Source organism: Diorhabda sublineata, chromosome 8 (genome assembly GCF_026230105.1).
Source record: "Diorhabda sublineata isolate icDioSubl1.1 chromosome 8, icDioSubl1.1, whole genome shotgun sequence".
Classification (NCBI taxonomy): Eukaryota; Metazoa; Arthropoda; class Insecta; order Coleoptera; family Chrysomelidae; genus Diorhabda; species Diorhabda sublineata.
In genome coordinates, this window is record NC_079481.1 from 5,894,709 (window position 1) to 5,906,504 (window position 11,796).

At 32.5% G+C, this 11,796-nt stretch overlaps 2 protein-coding genes across 3 annotated transcripts in view; one reads left to right on the forward strand and one right to left on the reverse strand.

Annotated features, from left to right (window-relative positions):
- Nucleotides 1-6,482, reverse strand: part of LOC130448404 (unconventional myosin ID) — a 40,267-nt gene extending 33,785 nt beyond the window's left edge. The window contains exon 1 of one of the 2 annotated variants that reach the window (XM_056785775.1): nucleotides 6,194-6,449. In XM_056785775.1, the coding sequence (XP_056641753.1) occupies nucleotides 6,194-6,282 (89 nt within the window). In that variant the 5' untranslated portion in view covers nucleotides 6,283-6,449. Of the gene's footprint in view, nucleotides 1-6,193 lie in introns of both variants that reach the window. The other variant, XM_056785776.1, reaches the window with a different exon arrangement.
- Nucleotides 6,483-7,782: 1,300 nt separating this feature from the next.
- On the forward strand, nucleotides 7,783-9,674 carry LOC130448411 (ADP-ribosylation factor-like protein 6-interacting protein 6). The gene is made up of 3 exons (XM_056785781.1): nucleotides 7,783-8,058; nucleotides 8,283-8,517; nucleotides 9,365-9,674. The coding sequence occupies exons 1-3, from the start codon at nucleotides 7,893-7,895 to the stop codon at nucleotides 9,468-9,470; spliced, it is 507 nt and encodes a 168-aa protein (XP_056641759.1). The 5' UTR covers nucleotides 7,783-7,892; the 3' UTR covers nucleotides 9,471-9,674.
- Nucleotides 9,675-11,796: the final 2,122 nt, after the last annotated feature.

Sequence of the window (11,796 nt, forward strand, 5' to 3'; positions counted from 1 at the left end):
CATGTTACTCACCGAATATTTTTAAAAGTATAAATCGTGTTGTTTTCAAAGTTTTCATAACGATGATGCATAATTTAGTGTTTTTGTAAATTTAATTTACATAAATATCAAATATTCGATTATATACATAATCTAACATGAATCATCCATAATGAATAACCAATATTTTGTCGGTGAGCGCGACAACTACCAGCTGATTACTATTCTTTAACTGGGAATTATTTCTTCGGTGTTCATGATTGTAGTTTAGTCCCAGTTAGCTCTATGAGATTTGTGTGATTTGTACACTTGTAAGTTTTAAATCAAAATATTTTGATATAGATTGAAAATAGTTGAAACGTAAAATTTTAATCTGTCTTAACAAAAATTAAAAAAATATATAATTTTATAACAGAAGAGACCTAAAATCAAGACGATGATTTACGATTTCTATTTCGAAATTCAATATTTCGAAAATGTATTCTGCCGTTCTTCAAAGGAGAAAACAACTACCTTCCTGGCTAATGCCTCGACGTGTATTGAATTATATCTCTTCTGAAGATGGTGATATCAATCTATATTAACATGTGAGCGATTTTCAGAGCCGCGAGAACCGAAAAAGTTCGATCTAATAAATTGGAACGAGTTCCATCGCGTATTAACTGAAAATTTGTACAAGAGAAAACTGTGTGCAAGATTGGTGCCGCGTTTGTGTCCATCGAGTTTTTGGCAGTCCATAACGATGGATGAAACGCAATCAAAACGATGGACTGAAAAGGGAGAACCGACTCCAAAGAAGGCAAAGACCGTCCCATTTGCAGGCAAGGTCATGGCAACGGTTTTTTGGGATGCGTGTGGGATAATTTTCTTTGATTATCTTGAAAAAGGAAAAACTATTATTATTGCAACGTTTGAGCGAAGAAAGCAAGGGAAAACGGCCGTATTTGGCTAAGAAGAAAGTGTTGTTTCATCAAGACAATACACCAGATCAAACATCCGTTATTGCAATGGACAAAATTAATAAATCAAGATTTAAATTGCTACCTCATGCAACCCATTCGCCAGATTTAGCCCACTATTTTAGGGTTATTTTCTGTTCCTAGACTTGAAAAAATGGCTCGGTAGTCAAAAATTGTCCAACAATGAAGGAGGAGCTTGACTATTCTTACTATAAAATGGGAATCGAACAAAATTTTTGTGTTTCTAGGGCCATCCTCGCACTATCATCTGACATCCAGAAGATATGTCGTCCCAAAAAAAGCAAAGGTCATGAAAAGCCCCAAAACAGTTATGGCTACAATATTATAGTACCGATTGACTTAAGGAACCAAATAAAACTATGAACGGGGCACATAAAATTATCGAAAAAAAGCATGGCAAAATAATGTGGGGGCTTGTTTCATGACAATGCTCCAGTCCCCAGGCTACCGTACACGAATGTGGTTTAACAGAGATTGAATACTCACCATATACCCTTATCTGGCACCGTTCGATTTTTTGTTGGAAAAACTGAAGAGGTAAAAGATTCAACAGAGACGATGAAATTAAACAGACGATGTACGAACATTTTGACTCTAAAGATAGATCATATTTTTGGAGGTATAGAAGCTTAAGTCAGACGTTCTGAAAAGTGCGTGGAAATGAAAAGTGAAAAATAATCACAATTTTTTTGTTTATGACATTTCTATCTATGTGGATCGCACTAGGTATTTTTTTAAAACAAACATCGGTATTTTGAAATGATATTAAAAATTATCTGCTTAAATATTTATATTAAGTGAGGTCAAGAAATCAAGTTTCCATTACATAATCCAAGAAATCTCTTTTGAACTATTGTTACAAAACAACAGGTGATAATAATAATAATAATAAAATTGTATCATATCCATAAATAATAATGATGTGTTGAGGATAATTTCGAGAATTGGAGATATTTTTGAAAATGCCCACTTAACGATAAAGCGCAAATATAAAAAAATAATGGAATTTTGCCAATTTTTCTATTGAGGAAAATATCATTCGCGCGTTTTTTATCAAATTTGAATTAACAAAAAAATCCGATTACGGGGGTAACGCTATATTTTTTAACATATAATAAAACTACAAATATTTATGTTTAAAGTAATCACCATCTATTGGATTATTAGAAAATTAGATACAACTAAACTAGAAAGAAATATTTCTCTCATTAAAGAAAAAAATTCCGTTACGTGCCTTTAACCAAAGTACTGAATACACTGTTCACACCACCACTACAATAACACTCACAATTAACACTATCTGACAGGCGTTTCGATATCGAATTCATCGTCTTCAGAGATTCAAGGTAAACTTTAGTTTACACCAACGGTTCCAGAAATTCCGAGTTAGTTTAACCAAAGAAACAATATCAAACCAGTGTTGGTTTAAGAAGTAGAGGTGCCAAGGGTCCACTAAGGAAATCAGGGGCTTCAGACCCTCCCTAAATCCCTAAATCCGACGCCTTATTAGATGGTGACGGATTACGGATAAAATATACTTAAAAGGGACACTAAAATAGTTTTGTAAACTATTATAATATTTTATTTATCTTATTTATTTAATTTGTTTGTCTGTTTTTTTGAAATAACTGAACACGTCTTCACCATTCCATTATAGCAACGTAAAATGGTCGATTCTGAATGGTACACCAGCATTTGTTTGCAAGAAGTGTTCGAAAAAATCAGGGAAACCACGACAATGCGAGCTCCCACACATCAATTCAAACAAAAACGTTTTGGAACAGTCAAAACTTCGTATTGATGGGTCATCCACCGTAGAGTCCTTATTTAGCACCCGACGATTTTTTCTTATTCCCGCAGATAAAAAATAAATTACTAAATCAACGTTTCTACACCTGAAGAAGATGTTGAGACGTTCAAATCACATGTTTTGGAGGTACTTCAATCGGAATGGACAATTGATTGGAGAAGGGTAGAAAATTGTCAGATATTTTACCATTAAACTTATTAATTATGTTTTTATAAGAATAAAATTTGTTTTGAGTTAATAAGTTTATATTTTGGATCATTCAGTCATATAAAACAATAATTTTTTTACCAAAAGATTGATACACATACGGTTAGTTTTAGACATAATCACCGAAGAGATTTCATATCTGTGGACAAGCTTTTCAATACACTCTTCAAAGAAAGTTGCCGCCAATTTAGCCTTATCGTTCAGTACCAATAGAGTACAAAACAGACTTTGAAACTTCTGGAAATTCCGTAGTAATGGTGAATCTTTAACCATTTTCTCAACTCGTTGATCCAGGTCATCTGAAACTACAGATTTGCGTCCTTGGCCCCCTTCATCATGCGTCACGCACAACACCAGCACTCATAAAGTTTTCCCCATACACACGACTCATTTTCCGATGGATTTTTGCAGCACTATGGCCTTCCGCCTGTAGAAAACGAATCACTCTCGATGGGAGCATAAAAAATGGCGGACAAGTTTACGTGGTTGTAGCACAACGCCGACTGACACCTGAATATCAACATTGACGGAGTGTATCTTATATCTAATTTAAGACGATTCCAAAACGCAGAAAGGGGCTCTTAAAAAATGAATAACCACGGAATACTGCGTCCCACGAAGGCTCTTTTTGGGTATTTGGTGAGGTTTACGCGGAATCGTTCTATTTGAACTGCTGTAAACTGGACAAACTGTTGATGGAGAATCGGATGAAGCAATCTTTATTCGAAAAATGAACTGAAAAGACGTTATTCTACAAATCGACAGTGGAAGACCGCACTGTACGAAGCGAACATTGAAGAATTGGATTGGGTGGTATTGCTTTACCTACCATATTCAGATTTCCATGTATTCTGATCGCTATAATATTATTTTAGATGAAAGATGTCCAAATTTCGAGATGTATTACTCGAAAAATGATGACATTATTGAAACAGCAACAACATTAAATTCCAATCCGCTTTGTAACTGGATTTACCATTTGCCAACCATAATAAGTCGTTTACATGAGTGCAAATCTTGTCAAAATTTGGGTCAATAAATGGTTTCATAATTTCTGTTATAGTGATCAAACCGTCAGTTCTCCCGACTGATTCACTCGATGTTGATGCCCGCTTGTAAAATTTCTTGGTTTTACAAAGACGCTTTTACAACCTTTTGTAGTTCCTCGCAATCCCAGTGGTGAAATTTTTTATAATTTACAAATATTTTGAGACATTTGAACACCGAGTATTACAATGGTAATGGCAACCTGCCTCCCCTTTAGCTTATAGTCGAAACAGATGCAATCAGCAGCGCACCAGAAAAATTAAATTCAAAAAATCTGACAAGTCACCAAGATTTGCAGACTTTATAAAGTTAGAAAACATTGATAAACCACTCCATTAGAAGGGGTAAGAGGCATAGTTTGGACCAGAGCCCCACTGTGGCCTCATGAGATGCCACAGCTGAATGGGTGGCTAAAGAATCAAATGGAATCTTAGTGGAGAATCACTCCAGGTCTAAGAGAATCAAAAAGATTCATAACCTTATCGGCCAAGTAGTCTGAGGACGTTGGTGGTTGGTTTTTAGACAAGTCACTGGCTTCAATCAGTTGTATACATAATGCGGCAATAATAATCTAAATTCGTATGTCTTTTTTATCATTTTGTTTACGTACATGTGGGTTATTCAGCTTTCTTTTCGTAGTAGTTAGAAAGTTGTAGAATACATTTGAAAAAATCGTTATTTTCTGTATCTGTATATGTACAAACTTAGTACCTATGAACTGTAGGAAGCGGAAACTTTCAGGTTATAGCGATGCCATGGGAACCAAAATAAAAACCGATACGGATTCCTAATTGTAAAACATTCTTCTTACCTAAGACCCCGTGAACGATATTATCTCTACGCAATTAGAATAATTATTATTATAAGAAAATACTTATTCGCGGGAAAACTGTCGGCAATTTGTTTGTCGATAAAATCGTTACTTTGTTACACGATGAGCATAGTTCGAATTTATCGATACTTAATCCAGTGGCGGCACTCGGTCTTATTTTTTTGTTTTTTTTGTTAGAAAAGACCAATGAAAACCCGAAACTTGTTTTATTATTTTTATACGTAACTTTTCGAGGGACAATATTTAGAAAATATACTAAAATATGAGTTCTGATTTCGCAACTTTAAATGCCTATAACTCGTATGAAAATTTTTTTTGTCGCAACATTATTTTCACGTCATCGAAACACTCGCGAATTTTTTCCCGGAACACCCTGTATTCTTATCTGGCAACCTTTTCCTCGACTTTTCATTTCATTTCGAAAAAAAGCTGGTGGGAATGAATGAGTATATACATGATGAAAAATACCTCGCCCTGTATATGATTTTCCATATTTTCTATGGATAGTTTTAATTGGAACCACCTGTATATAGTTTTACGTAAAAAATACTGTCACATAATATCTAATAATAGATTTATACCATCATATAACGTATTAACTTCCTTTTCCTCTATAGAGAGATAAATTAAGTACCTATCTCATATAAATTGATAATTTGAAATTTGAACAAATAAAAAAAATATTCTCTTGATAGAACAAAAATTTCTTATTTTCGAATAAACGTGAGAAATATTACAAAAACAATTCAAAAATTTATTCACGACGTCAAATCTCATTCTTAATGAGTCACCCTGTATTCAAATTAAAAAAAAAAGTTTATTTCAATGTTTACATCAATAGCTGCATTAAGTAATATATTTCGCCGTGTCAACGATGATTTTAATTTTTTAAATATAAACCAAACTATTTTCTAAATCATCTACAAAAACTTATTATTACCTCAGAATAAATGACAAGCATTTTTTTATTATTATATCAAGAAATATATTTGCAATGATTCATTTTTGTTAATAAGAATCATTCTTAAAAACTTTATCTTTTTCTAACTACTTTTGAATATAAATACAAGATTTATATAATATTTCTAAGAGGGTTGAGTAATGGCTATTTATAAACAAAAAACCAACCGGCTTTCTACTCGTCTACTAATCTGGTTTAAAAAAATTATTCCTTATAAACAAGACTCGAATCGACATTCTTTATGAACTGGATACGTTCCATAATAATTATTTTTATTAGTTATTGTTTATATACTTATTTATTCACCTGTCACGCACCTGGGACTGACCCTATTATCGAATAACCCAACGGTTGTTCTTTTAGAATAGCATACTAACCTTAGTTCAAGATTTCTCATAAAATTTTCCAGGTCGATTTTGTCCATGAGGACGAAATCGCCTACGCCAACTTCTTTTTGGGTTGCCATGATTTATTGTTTCTCTTTGTTGTCCTTAATCACCAGCACTGCATTTCATTTAACGCGGGTCGGAAAGGTGAGTCAATACGATAAAATATCGATGTTTTATTTATATTTATCCAACTCTATACTCACTCGTTGCACCACACCAACTGATCATTACTCATTTGAAAAATGAAAATAAACGACTCAAGATCAAGGTTCGGTGTGAACGAACGACGAACGAAAAAAAACGAATAGCACATTAAGTTAAGACATACGTTTTAGAGTATTTTTTTATCGTAATATAGTGGCAGTAGCAAAACAACAGGGGTTTTCGGAAATTATGATTGGATTAACCTATAACTGATCGAAGTAATCGGGTCATAGCCATATGATAGGATCCTTTCTACTAAAAGGCTTTTCGGAAAATATGATCAGGTTAAACCGATCACGGTATGAACGATCAGAAAGTAATCCGGATCTCGTTCACTGTTGTTCGGAAACTGATCAAACCATATGTTAAGATCCTTTCTACCCCAATGTATAAGTAGATAAATGAGATTAGCTGACCAGTTTTTTCGTTTGGGAATGGTTTCTTGAAATTTAAAAATTACGTATTCCCCTCGTATGGTTATTTAGTATCAATTTTCATAAGCAGCGTCATAATAATAATAAAAATAACGTATTAATATTAACATTTAGTGTAAAATCCGTGTGAGTGGGAAAATCATTGCTAACTTCTCAATACAAATTATCAAACACTTGGATCCATTACACAACTGAATAAATATCATGGAAGAATTAACAGACGAAAAATATAATAAAAATCAAAGGTTTTTATAGATCAAATTTGAAATTTCCACAGAAAATTTAGCGAGACGTTCAGAAACTGTGATAAAAATTTCATTGTGGTTTGGGATCCGCAATCAACTGATAATATGATGATGATGATGATATTTCTGATCATAGATCATAGTTATTTGCATCAGCTCTAATGAGCAGCGTAAATCAGATTTAAATATGAAACTACCATCGAAACTAAAATGAAAATCTCGTTGGGGCTAGGATCCGCCATTAGCTAATAAGTGATTCAGCTGATCCTGGATCAACTCTGAATTTAATTATAGCAGTAGCTACTCTTACATACCAACGGGAATATAATTTAAATATAGATCTTTGACCTAAGTATGGGTTACTGAATATCGTAATATACTTTACATAAAAACAATAATTAAAGAGCTTGTCATCGTCTGGAATGACGATTAAAGACGTTATTTTATGCACTAACATGTCGCGCATTTCATTAGAAGAACAGTATGTGGGATAGTATGAATCTTAACAGACTTTGTTCAATCAAATTTCTTGTATCTCACTTTCACAATTTTAGAAACAGTCATAATTTACTTAATATTTGTTACCATATATTAAAAATACGTGTTTTGGAATAATAGTATGTTTCACGTATGTCTTAGCTTCATTCCATTACATCATTTTTGTTTAGTTTGTGTCCTATGTCACTAAGGCGCCGCTACAATTACGTCATTTATAATAAGGTAAGTTGATTTCATGACATTTTATTTTGAATTTTTTATATCTGAAAAAAGTCGATTTTTTTAAAAATAACCAAACGTTTAAAAATGTTGCGTGAACGATTAAGTGCTCGGTCTTCAACATCTCCATATTATTTTGTACGAAAAGATAATATTAAGGAAGATGTACCAATTTGGACTGAATGGAAAATTGCAGCTTATGGACTGTTTTTCTCAGTACTCATATTTACAGTAAAACTTTTTATAATCTACAGTAAGTAGAGACTTCTTATTAATATACAAATCAAAACATAAAATGAGGTTGAGGTTATGCTTTAGTAGGTCAGATGTTTATTTTTATAAATAGATCAATTGATAGTTTATTTTAAACGCATAAATTGTATTTACATTATAAATTAATGTGTAGACTATAAGTTTGCTAGTATATAGTTAATTTATAATTCAAATATTTTTGTGATTGCATTGGGATATTTTTAGGAAGCACACTTGAACAAATATTTTTAGAAGAAAAACTAATATCTTATCAAATATGGTCGGAAGACGGACAGGAAATGTTTGCAGCGAGCTGGAAACATGTTGCTAGGTATAGTAATATTTGGTTACCAATTCTGGGTGGAGTTTTAAGTTCATATTTTACTTGGATAATGGTATATCTTGATTCGGCTGTTCCAGGAGTACAACCACCTAGTCCTTTGTCTCCCAAAAAATACAAGTAAGTTTTTAAATCATTTTTATTCAATTTAATCATATAATTACTGTACATTTAATATTCATTTGTTATTGTTTGGATTTAGCTTAAAGAACTGTTTTGGGTATATTTTGACTCAGCTTATCTTTCTGAAGCGATTGGCACCAATTTCACATCAGATTAAAGAATAATTTACAAATTTTGATGTTTTTTCCATTAAATTGAATCTAAAATCAATGAGAAAGACTTTTGGATAGTATTTCTTACAGTTATTTAAAAACAATAAAAATTGTGTTAGTGGTAATATCTATCATTGTTTTAGTTAGGTTGGGTTCAAAGTAGTGATAATACACAGTCATCTATAAGTTGGGGCATATGTCATGAAAAAATGCAAGGCAAATGCCAAAATACAAAAATGCCCAATATGATTGAGCTTTTCCACTGACAACTAGGGCAACTTTGTTAACAGAAATCAGTTATGATTGAAAACTAATAGAAAATTTTTAAGAGCCCAAACTTTTGGCACTTAAAAACGCTTTGGGAAAATTTCTGATCATTTGTCCATTTTATAAATGTCCAGCACATTGGACATTTGCCCTGTTCACAACCCTAATTCGAAGTAAAGAAAAAGCAACAAAAAAATCGAATTATTTAATGCGTCGACTCGGGTAGTTATGCTTAATCACTTAAACACTATTAAAATGGTTTGAAAGAAGTTTCCTATTCAAAAATTGTGTAACTTCCCTTCTATTTCATTTCCTCAATTTAAAACTGTTGTCTTTGGATCTTAGTAAGAAGATTGAGACCAAATTTGTGTTAAAAATTGATTTTTGCTAATCTGAAGTCTTATTTTGTTTTTTTTTCTTTTTAGAGAACAATCGGGTCATACTTTTCACTTGAATTATGTATTTGCGATTGTCGTAGGATTTCTTGTAAGTGGCTACATGTATTTTAGAGGAGTCTCTATTGTTTACTAAAATATTTATTCAATATTTATTTTATGTATATTTTTCCTAGTCATACTTTGACAATGTTGGTGGTCAGTATTTTTTTGTTGTAATTTTTAAGCATCACTTTACATAAGCTATTAGGAATAGTTTGTTAATTTTATTTTTTATATTTATTTTTCTTTTGTATTGCACTTTGTAAAATTAACTTCATAAATAAATTTTCAAATTTTTTGTTGGGTATTTCAATTTCCACCAGTTTTCTTGATCATCCATGTTGGTTATTATTTGGAAATGGTCTCCACCCTATTTTTGGTCATAAAAAATCGAGATATTGATATTTTCAATAAATTCTTTTTCATTTTGCTTAATTCTTCGGTATAAATAAGATAAAAATGAGATTAAGTTTGAAAATCAAAATTTCAACACTTTTTGATCAATAAAAAATTTCAAAACCATAAATTACTCAATTTATCTTTGAAAACTATACTTTAGGATTTTTTTAGAAGAATGCCGTGTTAATTTACATACAAAAACGAACAATATAATAAAAACAATTGAATATCATATTTTAAACAATTTTTATAAATTATTAGAAATTTTGAGGTTAGGTTAGGATTTCTTTTTTTCTTGCTTTCTTTGTAACATTCTATGATTTTCACAATGATGGAATTAATGTATAAAATTTCGTATTTTGTTAATCAAAATAATAATATGATTAATAATAGAATTTTTATATTTTGAAAAACCAAAAAAGTGTTGAAAAGATCTCGCTAAATCCTTATGGAATTGGGCTTCGTGCCACAGTGATAGTTTGAAACAAGCTGATTAAATGTCTCAATGTGCACGTAAACAGAACCCCTCAATCCCGTTAAAACTACCCTTGAAATGTCCGAAGGTACCCTGGGGGGAAGGGAATTGGTTTTGGTCGATTTTTCTGAAAGTCTCAGAAAGCACGAACCCCCAAAACTACCTCTGAAGCGTCAAGGGTACCATAAGAATGGGGGTTTCTGAAACTTGGCACAATAGTAGTTTGAAGCAGGGATCGAAGTCCCAAAACGTATCCAACCATCTCAAAAGTACCCCTGAACTGTCCAAGGGTACTCTGAATGGAGGGGAGTCTCAGAAACGTTGTTAGACATCCCTGCTTATGGTACCCTTGGACTATAAGAGAAAGGTTGGGGTTTCGTGTCCATTGGCTGAAACCAATACCCTTCCTCCCATGGTATCTTCGAACACGTCAGGGGCTGGGGAAACTTTCAATTAGCTTACTTCAAACTATCATTGTGCTTAGTTTCAGAAAAATTGGCCGAAACCCAATTACCATGAGGATTGAACGGGGTCTTTTTGGTTTTTAAACTTAAGTCTCAGTTTAATCTGTAATGCGCCGAAAAAATAAACAACATGAAAAAAAAATATTGAAGACATTATTTGTTTTTTATGGCACAAAAAAGGGTGAACAATCATGCGAGTCACAGCGATCCTATTCCGATTCGGAATCGATTATGAATATAGTTTAATTCGCATGTCAAATTTAGAATCGATTTCGAATCAGTTGTTAATCGATTTAGGATCCTTTGTAATGCGTAAACTATTCAGAATGTTGATTTACCGTAAACGAACTTTTTGTTGTCTAACCAAAACCCCGAGAACAAATCGATTATTCGGCGAAGTATACAAAGTATGTTTACACGACAAAGATTTACAAAGGACAAGCTTTCCTCTATCAGGAACATTCCAGAAGTGAACCGAATCCTTCACGAAATTGATTCTACTTCCCAAATAAAAACAAATCAACTAGACGTTCCCTCTTATACCTTTTATTATAATTTGGCGTCGGATACTTGACGTCATACCATGGTACTGATGTACGGGGAATCTAATGAAACGTCAAAATGAGCTAACGCCAGTTTAAAAATGGCCGCCGTGGGGTAAACAAATGCTTTTGTAATAAGTTTTTGAGGTTTATGAATTTATGTGATCGATTTTAGACCTTATTATTTCCAGTGTTATTGTGAAATCACTTAAAGAGTTGCTACTAAAAGAAGTGCGAAATTACTTCTCCACAACTCCCTGAATTATTACAATTATCCTAAATTTTGTAAATTGCTTGAAAGTCTAATTTAAAAAAAACTGCCAAAATACTTGGTTTTAGCTGTATTAGTTCAGATCTGAAAAGTATCTATGGAGTCTTCTTAACACCATGAAGGAAAAAAAACAATACAATATTACTCTCACTATCGGAAAAACCAAGAAAAGCTAACAAAGGTACATACGACAAAATCAATTGCTTACCCCACGGCCGCCAGTTTGACGTAGATCAGCTGTTTACTTAAATTGCTCAATAGTTTGCTGT

Coding starts and splice junctions, on each gene's coding strand:
- LOC130448411 (XM_056785781.1), top strand. CDS start 7,893: ATGTTGCGTGAACGATTAAGTGCTCGGTCTTCAACATCTCCATATTAT. Junction 8,059..8,282: donor AAAACTTTTTATAATCTACA/GTAAGTAGAGAC, acceptor GGATATTTTTAG/GAAGCACACTTGAACAAATA. Junction 8,518..9,364: donor TTGTCTCCCAAAAAATACAA/GTAAGTTTTTAA, acceptor TTTTCTTTTTAG/AGAACAATCGGGTCATACTT.